The 17,592-nt window shown below is 35.7% G+C and overlaps 1 protein-coding gene across 1 annotated transcript in view; it reads left to right on the plus strand.

Annotated features, from left to right (window-relative positions):
* The window catches only part of LOC112054763 (dopamine D2-like receptor), a 228,098-nt gene that overhangs the window by 100,779 nt on the left and 109,727 nt on the right, over window positions 1–17,592 (plus strand). The window contains exon 3 of the mRNA XM_052886107.1: window positions 5,530–6,194. Within this exon, the coding sequence (XP_052742067.1) occupies window positions 5,664–6,194 (531 nt within the window). The 5' untranslated portion in view covers window positions 5,530–5,663. The remainder of the gene's footprint in view (window positions 1–5,529; window positions 6,195–17,592) is intronic.

Consider the following 17,592-nt stretch of genomic DNA (forward strand, 5'->3'; position numbering starts at 1 on the left):
GACGGGGGATAAGGTTTCTCATATTATACCTTAGATAAAAAAAAAATATGTATGGAACCCACATTATTACGAGTACGTCATAGCCACATACAGAAACGCATACCTAATAAATAATAGTGTAAAATAACTGATTGAATATTTTAACAATTCAGTCGCATCCTCGGTAGTATAGTGGTATTAATTGATTATGAAACACGGCTAAAACTCACGTGATATTAGGTCGGAGTATGCCCGACTAGTTTCGAACCCATACGGGGCCCTTAGTCATGAGCTGGTTCTTGCATCGCGGCACGATCCAAACTGCGAAGCGGCTGCGCGACGCGCTGCTGCACGCATTGCGCGCGCGGAGAGGGGTTGAGTGGTGGGGAGTGAAGGTTGCAAGAACCGCGATGCAAGAACCAGCTCATGACTAAGGGCCCCGTATGGGTTCGAAACTAGTCGGGCATACTCCGACCTAATATCACGTGAGTTTTAGCCGTGTTTCATAATCAATTAATATGAATAACACTCACGATAGTTTAAATTCTAAAAAAGTATAGTGGTAAGTATCCCCGCCTGTCACGCGGGAGACCGGGGTTCGATTCCCCGCCGGGGAGAATTTTTTTTTCGGAATCACCATAATCTCTTCTATTTTATAATTAAAAAAAATATATTTTTTGTTAAAAATTAAAAATAAGAAATTAATTTTTTTAATTGTTTACAAGTTAGCCCTTGACTATAATCTCACCTGATGATAAGTGATGATGCAATCTAAGATGAAATCGGGCTAACTTGTCAGGAGGAGGATGAAAATCCACACCCCTTATGGTTTCTATACGACATCGTACCGGAACGCCAAATCGCTTGGCGATACGTCTTTGTGGGTAGAGTGATAACTAGCCACGGCCAAAGCCTCCCACCAGCCAGACCTGGGACAATCAAGAAAACCTCAATCGGCCCAGCCGTGGATCGAACCCAGGGCCTCCGTTTTGTAAATCCACCGCGCATACCACTGCGCCACCGAGGCCATCAAAAAAATTTAAACTTAGAAAAAAGATTGCATGTTTTTAATGTTTAAGTAAGATAATAAAAGTCAATTTGTTGCGTACTTGCCTGTTTATTAAATTTCCATGGCGGACAATAACATTAGCATAATACATCAATGGTGTATTGTCGACGTATTCAAATGGCGCTGGTTTGACAGCTTATGACGGCATTATGGTAATGATCATTGCTGATGGATTCGTCGCTGTCAGTATTTTAGGTTATGGGCTAATAGTTAGCCCGAATATTGTGCACTGGGCAAAATCATATTAAACTTTCGTTTTTTTTGTACAAACTGTAAAGCAAAAAAAAATAGTTTTTGAATATATATTAATCCCGCCATCCGATTGTAATATGAACATAATATTTTTCTTTTGAAACTGCATGATAATTTGGTCAGTAGTTCTGGAGGTTGGTGTGAACTGACTGATATATTCCAGAGGTTTAATCTAACAGACATACGCGTACCGAATTTTTTTATCTTAGTCAACCAACTCTTTTGTTCAATCTCAACTTTTGCTAATTCGATACACAAAAATGAATCTTAAATTGAAAAACAAATTTACGTCACGTATTTTAACTACCACCTTCCCACTTCATTTTATTCTGTGACTTTTTTACCCAGTATGTCTTTTAATAAACAGCTGCAACAACTTTTACAGATTAAAAATATACGAGTATTATAGTCTGTAAAAAGTAGTAACGATAGTGACCCGACTACTAGTAATTATAATTATGAAATACATAATGTTATTAGTCGTGTGATATGATAATATGAGGATGTTTGTAACTGTTTTACGTAACAACTAACTGTACCGATTTCAATGAAATTTGGATCTCTTGTTAGGGTTCCGTAGTCCACAAGGAACCCTTATAGTTTCGCCAGGTCCATCTATCCGTTCGCCGGCGGTTTGATGCAGAAATGAGCATATAAAATGTGAATAAAGTCGTAAAATAAAATCCTAAAAAATTATTATTTTTTGGGTAGGTTTTAACCTCCTCTACATGTAAAGTGGGGATGATTTTTTTTACTCGTTTATTTCATAGTGTAGGGTATCATTAAATATGCTTTTAAAAGATAATATGATCTTCTAGTTCTACTTCTATTTATCGAGATCCGTTTGTAAAATATTAACATTTTAAGTACTATTTTTTTTTTAATTAATTTGGCTCGACAAAAACTTGGCCCATTTTGATTTATAATCTAGAATAGCACATCAACTGCTCATGTAAAAAGACTTTTTAAAATATCCCACAAGATAGTAAAAATCTCAAATAGACGCGAACTCGGAGGCATAGGCTAGTCACAATATAAAAAAGCGTTTTTAATTAGAAAACGACTTAGAACATAAATAAACAAGACCTTCCCCTGCGCGGTATTTACTCTTAAAGGTATTCCACTAGATAATAAATCACCCCCTAAACGCTATTTCGGGACTCGATGCTTTAATTGCCGGCTTAATTTGCTTAATGACGCGCCGCGGTAATCAAACGATTTTTAAGCAGAAAAGATAAAAAGTTATTAGCGGTGTCGAAGTGATGAAGTCAAAGGGATTCACTACCAAATGAAAATTCATTTTAGATTTACAGCCAATGTTCTTTTATTCAAAGATACTTGAATAGTCTTTAGGTAATTAATATATATGGTTAATTGTTTAATGACTAGTAACTTAAAACGTTGACTGTCCAGTGCCCATGTATTATAAGTAATGCATTTTGAATTAGGCAGTGAGGTCCGTGCATTACATTGCATGCATATGCCAATGTCAACAAAATGACGTTTCTTGGACTGGCCGTGTGAGCTACAAGCTTTGATTTTTTACGGACGTTTGAACAACAAAACAGGGAAAATAAAACACAAATATAATATCCCATCGTAATTCAACAAAACAAAATAGATGTTTGAAAATCCCTACAAAAGGCCTATGTCCTGCATTGAACGTCAATCGGCTGATATGATGATGATGATGAAAATAGGCTAATTATAATGAATTTACTGACAGTTCAAAACTATAGCTTTGTTTGGCAAATTCGTTCGTAACACTTCACGCGGGTCAGGCGGGGGGCAACGATGCCCCGCGCGCACGACCTCACACCAGCGCAGTCCTTTCCCCCGTCTCCCGCATATCATGGGAGAGTCAACAAAAAATATGTTACTCTTACGACGACTAGTACTATCTTGTATAGAGAAAAACATCAATATTCATCATACTCAACGCGACTCGCTGACCTCCCCCGGCTCTCCCAGAGTGCACAGTAAGCCGACATGGAGGGACACGGAGGCATTATTCAAATCGTCCTCAGTTGGAGTGCTGATGGACGCAGTTATGATAATGCGCGCCCGTTATCATACGAACGCTGTTTTAGCTAACCGCGCTAACTGTGCAGTTTACCAGGTTAAAGATAATACTGTTATCCTACTAATCTTTTTCTTTTATCCATTCGCTGCCCGCGAGTATTTTATCGGTGAGCTCGTCTGCGTTGAAGAAGCCGACAGTCAGGGAATGTGGTTTTAATCTACCGTTCGCGCGATAGAGGAATATAAAAATCTTTATATTCCTCTATCGCGCGGAGCATGATACTGTGCTCGCCTATTGCCCTTAGTTTACTTTATATTTTTTTACATGTCACGTAACGGATACGATGGGCGACCGGTCGTCCATTTAGGAGTCAAGTGGTAACCTCATAATATCATGACATGTTCTAGAGTACGCCCTACGAAGACTCTCTTTGTTAAGGGGGAGTTTTCCACTTATCATATGGGTCATCTGTTTGTTACCTCAACTGAAAAAACGATAACAAAAAAGCTTCAATAACTCCATGATAAAGGGACCGGAATCATCACTGAGAGATCGTGGTTCAAGTATAGTAAGAACAAGAAGATTGGTCATAGTCAATAGTCGATTGTCAATATTCATTTATTTTAATTATGCTTAGTTTACAAGCACTTTCGAATGTATTAATATTACAAGATAATGTCGATAATAATTAGTCGAAAACTAAAAATTAAATTTACGAGGGTTTGGTTGAAAGATTTGGTTAGAGCATTGAAAAATAATAAATCCGAAAGATATAAGCAATTAAGAAAATAATATTTTTTTAAACAAATCCAAAAATACACAACCGTTAATTATTAAGGAAAGTGAAAAAGGGAGTGGCTTTAGAAATTTTATGCGGATTCCGTAAATTTTGTGAATAGGAAATATTTTATAGGCATTCAAACAAAGTTCATTCAGCAATGTCACATTGTAGAAAGAGGTCTTCAAATAGCCTCTTAAAAGTACAGAATCAATCATTTTAAATTAGCTTTCAAATTGAAAGGGCTTTCTGATTGGCGTCTGTGATGATTTGAAAGAATTCTCCTCGCGGGTGTAAAGTTGATTGATGAGCGAATGAATTTAGATAATAAATGAATGAATGAATGAACTGAGATAATAAAAGTAATGGTGCGGTGTCGACAGGTGATACTACTTTTTTGATTGATAATTACATTTCATTCGCGAAACCAGCAAAATGTCATAAAAGCTTTATTTTAGAAGTTAAAATAAATAAAAATCAATTGAATTAATTTAATTTACTATATTTATGTCATGTTAGTTTGCAAAAACTTTTAGAAAGTCGAAATTTTATGTTTGTAACCCTATCTTACTGATTTTGAAGACATAATCTACCAAGAATTTGTTTACTCTAATATGTATTTGCTTAATTTTCGCGTATAAAATTATTATTATTTCCAATAAAAAATCTCGTATGACTGAATAATTTGATTCCCACCAAGCATCTTTATCACCAACCTAACTTCTTATATTTAACTACTAATGAAAAAAATATATACCCGCGTGGTTCCGGTTCCCGTAGGAATACGGGAATAATATATCCCCGTACCTACCTTGATAAATGGGCTATCTAACACTGAAAGAATTTTTTAAATCGGACCAGTAGTTTCTAAAATTTGCGCGTTCAGCCAAACAAACAAACTCTTCAGCTTTATAATATTAGTATATATTTATGGATAATTATGAAGGATGAAGAGGTCTAGCACATGTTCTGTGTAATATCTAAAACGTTAAAATTATGCCCATAATACCACTGATAATAGCAGTGATAAGAGCAGTGATAGCCCAGTGGATATGACCTCTGCCTCCGATTCCGGAGGGTGTGGGTTCGAATCCGGTCCGGGGCATGCACCTCCAACTTTTCAGTTATGTGCTTTTTAAGAAATTAAATATCACGTGTCTCAATCGGTGAAGGATAACATCGTGAGGAAACCTGCATACCAGAGAATAATCTTCATTCTCTGCGTGTGTGAAGTCTGCCAATCCGCATTGGGCCAGCGTGGTGGACTATTGGCCTAACCCCTCTCATTCTGAGAGGAAACTCGAGCTCAGCAGTGAGCCGAATATGGGTTGATGACGACCCCTGATAAATATTTAAAATTTAAGTAGGATTTTAAGTATGAATTTGATAATAATTAAATAATTAACATTAAACTTTCTTTTGTTTCAGATGAAATGAAAGACGCCAACAGGAAAACCGCTAAACTAAATCGGTAAAAGAAACAAAACAGTAATCTAAAATGGACGAAAAGCTCCATCGATATCAGACAAACGTGACATAGCAGGGACAATTTAAATACAACAATGCTAGATACTACAAGGGTACCTTACTATCACAATATAGCATTCACATCTACATATTTATACCCATCGAAAAGACCACCCGATAACATAACAGACAGTGTATTCAAAGTGCGGAATACAGCTAAAAGACTAACGCATTTGAGTGATGTTAAAAATGAGACTAAAGGGACTAGTGATCTATTGATGTTGGTGGATGATTTTAGTGACTATTTCTATGGGAACGCGAGCCATGATGTGTTTACGGTGCATAATAGTTCGCTAGATATTATCAACGAAGTATTGAATTGTACTTTCAATGGTACTTTTAACGTTTCGTGCTTCGGGCGTTTTGACAGCGGTCCGGAGTATAACTTTTGGGCGTTGCTACTGTTGATTTTTCCTTTCTTCACTTTGTTCGGGAATGTGTTAGTGATAATGAGTGTGGTGCGTGAGCGTGCTCTGCAGACGGTGACCAATTACTTTATAGTGAGTCTGGCGGTCGCAGATCTGTTGGTAGCTGTTGTCGTTATGCCGTTTGGAGTTTATTATTTGGTAAGTGCTTAATTTCTTTATCTCTAAGTAAGATGGGATTTTTGATGGCGCAGTGGATTTACAAGACGGAGGTCCTGAGTTCGATCCTCGGCTGGGCCGATGAGGCTTTCTTAATTGGTCCAGTTCTGGCTGGTGGGAGCCTTCGGCCGTGACTAGTTACCAGGGTAGTAACTAGACAAAGACGTACCGCCAAGCGATTAAGCGTTCCGGTACGATGTAATGTAGAAACTGAAAGGGGTGTGGATTTCATCCTACTCCTAACAAGTTAGCCCGCTTCCAATTTAGATTGCACCATCACTTACCATCAAGTATGATTGTAACTTTGACTACAATCTCACCTGTTGCTAACTTGTAGAAAATAAAAAAGATAGATTTAAAAAGAGTTATCTTTGTAAGAAAGTTCCAATGCCACAAATTCAGGTTAGTGTAGATAAAGGATGGTAATGTTTAACACTTAACAATAATTATCAGATGTTCTTAATAATGTCCGGGACTTTTGGCTTAACGTGTTTTCTAAAGCGACATAGGGATGTTATAAATAATTTCTCAACATCGAGATTTTAATGAAAATTTCTTGGAAGAAAGCAAAACTCAATATGTCACTGCCTGACCTACAATTACGTACCCAGGACCTCGTGATCCAAAGGTCACCAGCAGTTGTTTTCACACACTTCTAACCTACATAAAAAATACAAAACCTAGTATCTACGACTCTCTCTAAAACGGCTAAGTTTACAATAATATGGTAAATACCCAGTCGGACGCTTGCATTGCAAGAATAAATAATTTACTTTTTAATAAATTAAAAAATTACAGAACAACAATTTCTAATATAACAAAAATATTGTTTGTAAGACATTAATCATCATTCGTTCATCAACATATCTTTCACGTGAATCCATATTTTTGTCATTTTATTACAATAAAAACCATATCCGTTATTTCGTCGAATCTACAGGAAATGGATATTAATGGACATTGTTTAATATAATAAAAGCCTCTCTTTATAAATATTATAACTGTGTTATACTCGGTTCAATGTAATTTGATTGTGAAGTGCGGCAACAAAGAAGGCTTTATTATTACTTTTTACGGTTCGTTGAAAAGTATTTTTTACACGATGTGCGAATGTTTTATAAAAAAAACCTGGCTGAGTTTATTATGAGCTCTTCTCGGAAGAAAGCGCGCTTGGATACCTCGTAACTTTAATTTCTATTTTTCGTTATCACAATTAACTGATAACAAAATTTGATGTTCAAAAGTGCTAGTAAACTAAGCCTAATTGAAATAATTGAATTTTCCGAGAATGGACAAAAACAGTCAACTTTTGAAAGCTTAAACATTTTTTTCATAAATAATATTTTTATCTCTAGAGCCAGTCGGGCAAAAAACGAATGTCTACCTTGATAGTGTGACACCATTTGACTGCCGAATCCATTACTATGAATTCAAACTAAAAATTCCAATTTTTGAAAGCCGTGCAATATACGGGGAATCAAAATGTTGATATGTCACGTAGGAATTCTATTTCGACACCTAGCCTGCGACAGATAAAACTTGGGCCACGGCATTTATAAAATGACGATGCGTTTTTCATTTACTTATTTATTTACTAGGAAATAAGAATGTATTTCAAGGATATTCGTATATTTTTTATTTATACTATTTACGCCAAACCTTAATTAACAATATACTTAACCTTATGAATCGTCTATAAGTAAAAAATCGATTTAAAAGACGTTTTTCGCGGAAAATAGGGAGTTTGAGTACTGTCTCGTTGATTCAACGGATAAATCTATTGTGTGGCTACGGATCACGCAGTTCTGGATTTGAGTTCTGTTTGGGTTATGAGATAATTGAGCCTTATATGTTTTAAGAAATAATCTTGGAGAGCACGTTAAGTCTCAGACTCAATCATTAATATCTGAAAGCGATCGTTACAAAGTCCAACACCTTAAGCCTGCCAAACTGCATTGGGGCAGTATGGTAGTTCTAAGCTTCATAATATCCTCATGAAAATCAATATTTTATATTAGCGCATCAAAACTGAGGCGGACAAAATGTGAAAAATTGACTCAATTTCATTTAGTCGCTTGTTAAACAACGAACGTTATTTAAACAAATAATACCTAAATTTCGTTTACAATGTCGAGTTGTGTGTTCAGGAAGTGTAAATATAAAATGGAATTAAAGACACAATTGTGCATGAGTACGCTCAATGGTGTAGCTAAATTCGGTTCACTTTTTGTGATTTTGTAGGGACGTAACCTAACAATACTATAAAATGATCATCGCTTACAATGCTGAGGTATGCTCACCGCTATCACTGCAACGCACGGTCGTGGCCCAAGTAAAGATTTACGTGTATGTGGGTAGATCGAATTTAAATTGTTATTTAGTAGCACATACGCGTATTGTATGCAGCGCGGCAGGGCTGCCGACCACAGTTTATGACACAGCCACACTCATGCATTTTTGGAAAGCCGTACTGTGCGATTGGAAACTATTTCACTTGTGATGACATTTCTGGCGCATGGAAATACCTTGGCTTAACTTACTTTTTGTGTAGCTTTAGGATTTGAAACAATAAATCTGGAAGAAAGATAACGTCTAAAAGCTTAAGACTAACTAAAATTAAAAATAAAAATTGTTTGCCAGCCCTGGTCGGCGTAGTTAATATTATGTACGTTTAAATATTGGCATAGCTTAATAGATTTAAATTTTAAAATTAGACTACGTTGTTTTAATATTTACAACATCAAAATGTATTAAGAAACAAAGGTTAAAATTTTCTAAAACTCCTGAAAAATAAATAGATGAAATGGTCGGTAACCTCCTTTTAAGCACGTTTCATCTCGAAAAAGGACGACCCTTAGGACCCAGCCCTAGTTGACTCTGCAACAACAACAACTTTTAGATGCAAAGATTTCGGAGGCTTTTCTTTCGGATCAAAATGACGTTGTTGCTAAGTTTTGTCGAGGTTTTCTCGGATAATAGCAGTTAATCAGTATTTATAAAGAATTATTCGGTAATAAAAGAAAATGTTGACCACCCTTGTTCTGCGGAGACACATGATGTCCGGTCACCTCCCTTTAAGCACGTTTTTCATAAACATAAACAGGATCGTATTATAGTTGACTCAGCAGAAACAACAACGTTTCGCTGCAAACATTTCGGAGGCTTTTCTTTAGAATCAGAGTGACGTTTTTAGTTTTGTCGGATTTTTCACGGATAATAGCAGTTAATCAGTATTTATAATGAATTTTTCGGTAATAAAAGAAAATGTTGACCACCCCTGGTCTGCGGTGACACACGATGTCCGGGGCCGGCCGCGGAATGCGCTGTGGTGACGGCAAATTACGTCGTTGTTTGCGAAATGATGCGGTCGACGCGTGCTTAGGCTCGTTCCGTTGTTCGCCGGTTCGCGCTTGTTTCGCGTTTGTTTCGCGTCGCAATGTACGCACGGTAATGATGCAGTTATTTGGATGTATGAATAATTCAACGCAGTAATACGCGAGTGAATTTTCATACAGTGTTGTATTTACAACTGTATGGAATAGTGTAATGCATTTTCAATCATCATGGCGTAGGTACGAATCAATGAATTATTTTTGTGAATTTTTGGTAAGCGGTATGTAATGACGCAAATGTAATTATCTACATTTGAATTAATAGTGTACTTTTAAACATAACGGTAATTTGAAATTTACATTTATATAAATTTTACCTAATGACTTTTCATCCGACATTCTTTTAAAGAGTAAAGATCAAATGAAACTTAGCATGATGATTTAAAAAAAAACATTTTTTATAACATAAAAAAGACAAATTCATCGACGTCAAATGTGTCTCATTTTAATTTTTTATTAGGTAATATTTTTAAATATGAATGAATTTCATCATAAGAGTAACACAAGGTCGTTGATTCTTAAAACGATTATAAATAGTTTTAGGTATACCAAAGCACCTTGTATTGCTCATATAAAAGACAACACTGCTTTGAGGAAAATTGTAATAGTTCTTGAAAAGTTTTATGAACCAAAAAATTCGGCTCAATTTCACCCATGAAAGCGTCTTAAAAACCGTCGGACCCCGAAAAGTATTATACAATATACGCGAGTTTGTAAAAATGAGACATTAGCAATAAAACGCAACCTTTCCCCAATTTAAGGCGCTTCCTCACCATGATAATTTACAATTTTTTTGACTTCAAAAAATAAAGTTTGTATAATCCCTCAGTTTTGTTTTTACGTGAGGTGATGCGGTCATTTTTAATTGCAACGATTTGCAATTTTGTTTCTATGAAATTACATGAAATTTAAGCATTGAATACCAATATAGTCGTCAACTTAATAAATAATAATTATTATAATAACTATTTCAATTAAATCAATCGATGACACTGAAACTGAAGATTAGCAAAATAAAAAAATAACTTTTATCTTTGTCCTAGACTAAGTTAGTCTAGACAAACCATTTAGATCCGGAAATTAAATCATGACAAACGCATTGTAATTAGAAGTTGTTTAAAATTATTTTAATACATTTTTGATTATTATTTTTTTGTTCCTTGTTTTTTGCCTGCCATCAAAGAAAATTTACTTGTAAGAATTTAAATATTTTAATGATTTAATTTTACTAGAAAAATTCAATATACCAGTCATGCAGTGAGATGCGGCCTTTACAAGCACGCACGGCGTATTTCATACCCGATACAAGGGAGGCCGTAAACTTTTAATAGAGGCATGAATCCGCGGCGCCATAAAATATTTGTAATAAAATTATATTAGCTGAAAAGATACACCATGGCGCAGATTTTCAGATTTCCGCCCGACAAGTTCCGTGTTTTTATTGCGGTCAGATTTTCCGATCGGAATTGGGACTCCATTTACTTCGTGTATTAACTTTTTAGTATTTTGCTATACACTGGGTGGTCAGCATATTTTATACAGAATTTTTTGTTTAGAAATGTTTATGGTTTGGTGGTTGTAACATACGCATATTATTATAAAAATAGTTTTGCTAAAAGACTTTATATTTATTATTATGTTATATATTTTTTTATTCTAAAATTATTTATACTTACCACATTATACTTACAATAATAACTTATTTACCTACGATTAATCGATATCTTACTTAACTTAAACAAAATTCTAGCCTCCTTAGATAAGGGTTGGGCTAGGACCCTGTTACATTCACCCACTTCTCGTAAATTAATATTAATACAATATCTCTCTCTTTCGTTCCGAACACATTCCACCAATATGTGATAAACGTCTTCAATGATATCACACTCTGTACATTTAGGCGAATTAGATTTCCCAACAAGGTATGCAAATCCATTTAGTGGAATGTGTCCAGAGCGAATTCTTAATACTAACACGATATCATATCTACTTAATTTAACCCCGGCAAACCATGGCGACCGTGAAAGAGATGGTTGGATTGTTTTGTACCGTTGAGATCTTAAATCAAAGTGTTCTTTCCACAAGTTAGAGCATTTAGTAAGCGACCAAGTCGGGTATCTTGATTTTTTCTAAATAAGGGCTTTTTGCTTAATTATACATGAATGCAATATTAATGAGTGTTGCAGCTAGTATTCATTTTAAGCTTTATTTTATCAAATAAATAAAGTCAATAATAATTATTATTTGATAGCTGCTGCTACAGGGGTATACGACCTTTTACAAATCCGTAGACATTTTTAAAATGTGGTATTAGGAGATAGAACATTAGTGTTGTAGTGAAGATGGAGACTTCTATTCGATAAAACTTAAGTACGTTTTATCTCCTGCTCTCTCTATTACCTACATCATGAGTATCTTCGCTTCAAGTAAAGAGTGAAAAGGCACTTTCTAGGCAAGTGCGTTCTACCATAGCTTACGGTTCGGCTTACCATCAGGCTTGATTGCAGCTAGGCCAATGCCAATGTGGCTTAAAAATATTTTGTAAGCCCAATGGCGTACAAAGTATTTTTAAGCCACATTCATCATGACAATGCTAAGCCACTCGTAACACCGCAGCCTATTTGTTTCCACATCACATTAACGTCGCTATTAACGCCGACGTTTTATCCGCGTTTCCAGAACATTGATCGCTGAACCTCTTGCGAATTTTTATATAAATTATCTTGCATGTTCAGGAAATGAATTTTGAGCGTTGATGTTTATTTTATAGCACGCTTCACGAAGTTAATGATGTTAATAATGTTAGGGAAAGCAAGCAGGAGTATTGACGGCGTTCCTTTGGGCAAATTCGCTTGGTAGCAATCGGATCGGCTTTCATCTTCACAGCTGAAAAAAAAAATGTAAATATTTTGCTTTAATCATCTCCCGATTTTCTTGACTGAATATGCTTGGTATTAGAAACCCTAAGAGGCTTACTTTTTTTTAAAGTTCGATCATAAAACATTATAGCCTATGACACTCACAAATAACGTAGCTTTCTGTTGGAAAAAGAATTTTCAAAATCAGTTCAGTAGATTCAGAGATTTCCCCTTACCACAAACTTTCATAATCAAATCAATAAATCTAGCTGTGTTCATGTTTTTCAATTAGTAAATCATGCAAAAAACGAAAAATATTTAAGTACATAGATAATTATTTGACGTCCTCCGTAGCACAGTGGTATGCGCGGTGGATTTACAAGACGGTGGTCCCGAGTTTGAACCCAGCTGGGCCGATTGACCTTTTCTTAATTGGTCCACGTCTGTGTAGAAAACAAAAGGGGTGTGGATTTTCATCGTACTCCTAACAAGTTAACCAAATTTAATCTAAGATTGCATCATCACTTACCATCAGGTGAGATTGTAGTCGTTGGTTGGCAGTTTTGATCGATATCCAGGTGGACTGATGACATCAAGCGAGTCGCAGAGATTCGCTGGATGCAGGCAGCTCAGTATCGTGATGTTTGGAAGTCCCTGCAAAAGGCCTATGTCCTGCAGTGGACGTCCATCGGCTGATATGATGATGATGACTTCGTTTTAGTGATTAGCCAATGTGGCATTTTCAGGCCTTCAGAGCCTTCAGGCTTGAGAGTTAGGAAGCCACACAGACTTGCCTTAGTCAGAGTTGTCGAGACAGTTTGTATTTGCACTATACTACGGAACGAGTTAAACAGTTTAATGCGTCAACAAGCTGCAGACAAACTGCTTTAATGTAAACGTATGCAGAACTAGACAGGCAGAGATTACTTAGTCCTTACTTAGTCGATTATCCAAAACGCTATATGTTTTCAAAAAAATAATTAAAGTATATCTTTTAGACCTACAAAAAAAATGAAATATATTGCAATACATTTTTTCTTTATTAGTATCCCCCCCCTCCCTCTATTTATTATTTATTAATACTCCTAAACTTTTCTTTAAGCTTGGTGATGTAAGATTAATATGTACCTATTATTACTAATCGTATATTATTTTATATAATTTTATTATTTTATAATTATTGTTAGCGACGCCGCAAAAGTATGTCCGATCGGTCCGTGAGCTCACCCTGGGGTCATGCCCGAAAATCAGCACTACAGCTCTCAACTGTAGTATCGAGCTGAGGCAGCGCCCCTTTCAGCTGAATTTCTTTATTATATTATTATACTAAGTACAGACAGAGAAACTTTGTAATTTAAGTAGGTATCTTTAAGTAGTTTGTAAGCTCTGTTAGTATTAGTTTGTAATTTATTCTTGATTTTTTTTTAATTTATTTTTTTTAGCTGAATAAAGGATTTTATTATTAGTCTGTGGGAAGATTGTCAATGATGCGACTTATTTTAATTGGCTTTTTAACCAAAGGCATTGTATTTATCAAGCATATTATTTACTTATCAATGTGTTTGAAACGACTACATTTCCAGGCCTTTCTTCAGGAGAAGAGTTTTAGGTCTTAGATCCACCACGCTGCTTTAGTACTGATTGGTGGGCTTAAGTTGATAATGTTTTTTGTAACGCTTAACAACAGATGTTTATGATAGTGATCACAGAACATAAATCACTTATGCTGCGAGTGAATGAAACTGATAACTGAATGTGCTCTTCTAGACACCGCTAAATTCCGAACTGACATTATTTTTAAAAAATGTTACTTATTTAAAAAAAAAACAGCTTTTTTCTTACTAAGTGATATAAAGTAACCACTGGACCGTTGAGGCAGTAGCATAAAAATTTATCATTATAATGGATCATGGTCATAAATGGATCACCTGAAATTAAATTAAATCGCAGTCGAAAGACTATACAAATAGATAATTGTCACCAGCGCGTCGAAATTAAGGCGAATAATTGTCTTAATCTCATTTAGTCGCATTGTAAACAACGAAAGTTATTTAAACAAATAATACTTAAATAATATCTGCAATGTCCAGTTCTGTATTCAGGAAGTGTAAAATCATATTATATACATAAATAAATATGTAAGTAAATACAAAATTGTGATTGTGTGCGCTTGGAGTAGCTAAATTCGGATCACTTTTTGCGGTAATGTCGTAGGCAGGTAGCATATCTATATAATCTATATATCTATAAGTAATCTTGCAGATATATCTATAAGTAGTAGTAATCTTTGTCGGAGTCTACCTTAATAAAATTCGATATACGAGTACGGGTCTATATTTAGATTAATATTTTTTTCTTTGAAGCTTCATTATATAATACTTTGACATGCCAAAGGTTGGATCAAAGTCAAAGAAGAAGAAAAAGAAAGACACCAACTCGGTCACGTACGCGTCAATTTGGAGATGTCTTTCAAATGTCTCGAATATCATAAACACGTAGGAAAAGTACCTGAAGCTAGACGTCGAAAGTTACTAAGTTACCAACCTTGTTATAGCTCACTAACATTATGTATTTTATTTTTATTATTTGACGGCCTCCGTGGCGCAGTGGTATGCGCGTTGGATTTACAAGACGGAGGTCCTGGGTTCGATTCCCGGCTGGGCAGATTGAGGTTTTCTTAATTGGTTTAAGTCTGGCTGGTGGGAGGCTTCGGCTGTGGCAAGTTACCACCCTAACGGCAAAGACTACCGCCAAGAGGTTTAGCGTTCCGGTACGATGCCGTGTAGAAACCGAAAGAGGTGTGGATTAGGAAGACATCCTACTCCTAACAACTACTACCTATCATCTTAGATTACATCATCACTTACCATCAGGTGAGATTGTGGTCAAGAACTAACTTGTAAAGAATAAAAAAAATATATAAAAAAGAAATGTACTGTTGTTATAACTACAGAACTGTGGAAACTTTTTTCAATTATATTTAAAAAAAAATATATCTAGAAATACCTAGCCAAGTGCGAGTTTATAACGTCAAATTTCATGTAATTTTATTTTTATTTATTTATAACATTGTAAATAAATAATAATTACTATAAACAGTGTAATATAAAGTTACTTGCACAATTTACACACCATGTCAATGGTGTATTTACACTATAACTACTTGTAAAACAAGATTTTATATGTGTAAAGGCTGGTAGGAGGCTTCGGCCGTGGCTACCAGCAAAGACGTATCGCCAAGCGATTTAGCGTTCCGGTACGATGTCGTGTAGAAACCGAAATGGGTGTGGATTTCATCCTACGCCATACAATTTATCTTGCTTCTTAGATAGCATCATCACTGGTACCATCAGGTGAGATTGTAGTCAAGGGCTGACTTGTAAAAAATAAAAAATAAAATGAAAAAATAATACATTTCTTTTAATTAATTCATTGCTGCCAAACATGCTTCATAGTTATCAGTGATTAAAATTGTAAGACTGATTTTATGTAAACGTTAATTTATATTAATATTACGGAAATGTGCATGCCGTGTCTACCTTCATTTGATTGTGCAGAGCCATGTGTTTGTGTTTTTTTTTAGATTGTATTTGTGTAAATGCTGCAACAGTCACTGGTGGACCAAATAAATAAATAAATAAAATACCTAAATGTGCGTTCAAACCGAGTAGCGTTATCTTTGACTTTTTCAACAAAAAAAAATTATCTGCTAATTAAATACTTTCAAAGTTCAGAGAAGGCCGCCAAGTTTCCGGTACTAATTATTCCCGATTCGGCTTAGTGTTTAATTAAAAATTTAGGCATGAATGGCTCCTAATTAACTATGGCGGACATTTTATTGGCTTTACTTTTTATTTTTGTGAAAACATGAATTTATTCTAAGCAGAACAAATTCATAGGATAAATTGCATGGCTAGTTTTTGCTGAATATTATAGTTTTTTCTGGTCAGTAAGAGAGAGAGAGAGTTGACAATGAAGGGTTTATAGCAAAATTGAACAGGATTCTAATTATATATTAAGATTTAATTTCACTTGTTAATTGATTACAGAACATGTTATCGCTAAGACGGCTGGGTACAGAATAGACAGATTATTTAGAGGTGTATTGCCATTACATAATATTAAGTTACTCGGAGGATATTTTTTGGTTTACATGTAAATAACTTTTACAACAGACAAGACAAGTGGTATGCTTCTATCACGATCATTATCATCATTACCTAAATAATGTATACTAATGTTGAAAGTCAAAATTCGATGAACCGATGGTCCCAATGGCGACCTCGCACTAGAAAGGTCGACCCCCCCACCAGTTGGACTGACCGCATTAAGCGAGTCGCAGGGATTCGCTGGATGCAGGCGGCTCAGGATCGTGATGTTTGGAAGTCTCTACAAAAGGGATATGTCCTACAGTGGACTTCCATCGGCTGACATGATGATGATGAATGATCTAAAGAGGTTGACGGCCTTCGTGGTGCAAGGGTATGCGCGGTGGATTTACAAAATGGAGGTCCAGGGTTCTATCAGGAATATCTCTCTAAACCCGCCAACCCATATTGGATCGGCTGTTACTACAGAATGCAGCAGGCCAGTAAAAATAGCCTAATGATGATTGCTGAGTTAAAAAAAATTTGTTCGATCCGCATAAATGTGAAACTACCCCTAGAGTAGGTCAGCGCTATAAATTGCACCCGATCTTAGAAAGGCGTTCCTCTATAAATACGGGGCACTCATTTCCATTTGTGACAGTACTTTGACTCTGAGTATTCCACTTCGTGTGGTTTGAGATACAAGAGCGAGCGATTTTTACATAGGTATCAAATAACATTATTCTTCAATTTACTTTAATAATGTATTTTTTTTTTAATTCTTTACAAGTTAGCCCTTGATTACAATCTCACCTGATGGTAAGTGATGATGCAATCTAAGATGGATGTGGGCTAACTTGTTAGGAGGAGGATGAAATCCACACCCCTATCGGTTTCTACACGACATCGTACCGGAACGCTAAATCGCTTGGCGGTACGTCTTTGTCGATAGGGTGGTAACTAGCCACGGTCGAAGCCTCCCACCAGCCAGACCTGGACCAATTAAGAAAACCTCAATCGGCCCAGCTGGGGATCGAACCCA

This window comes from Bicyclus anynana, chromosome 16 (assembly GCF_947172395.1).
Source record: "Bicyclus anynana chromosome 16, ilBicAnyn1.1, whole genome shotgun sequence".
Classification (NCBI taxonomy): domain Eukaryota; kingdom Metazoa; phylum Arthropoda; class Insecta; order Lepidoptera; family Nymphalidae; genus Bicyclus; species Bicyclus anynana.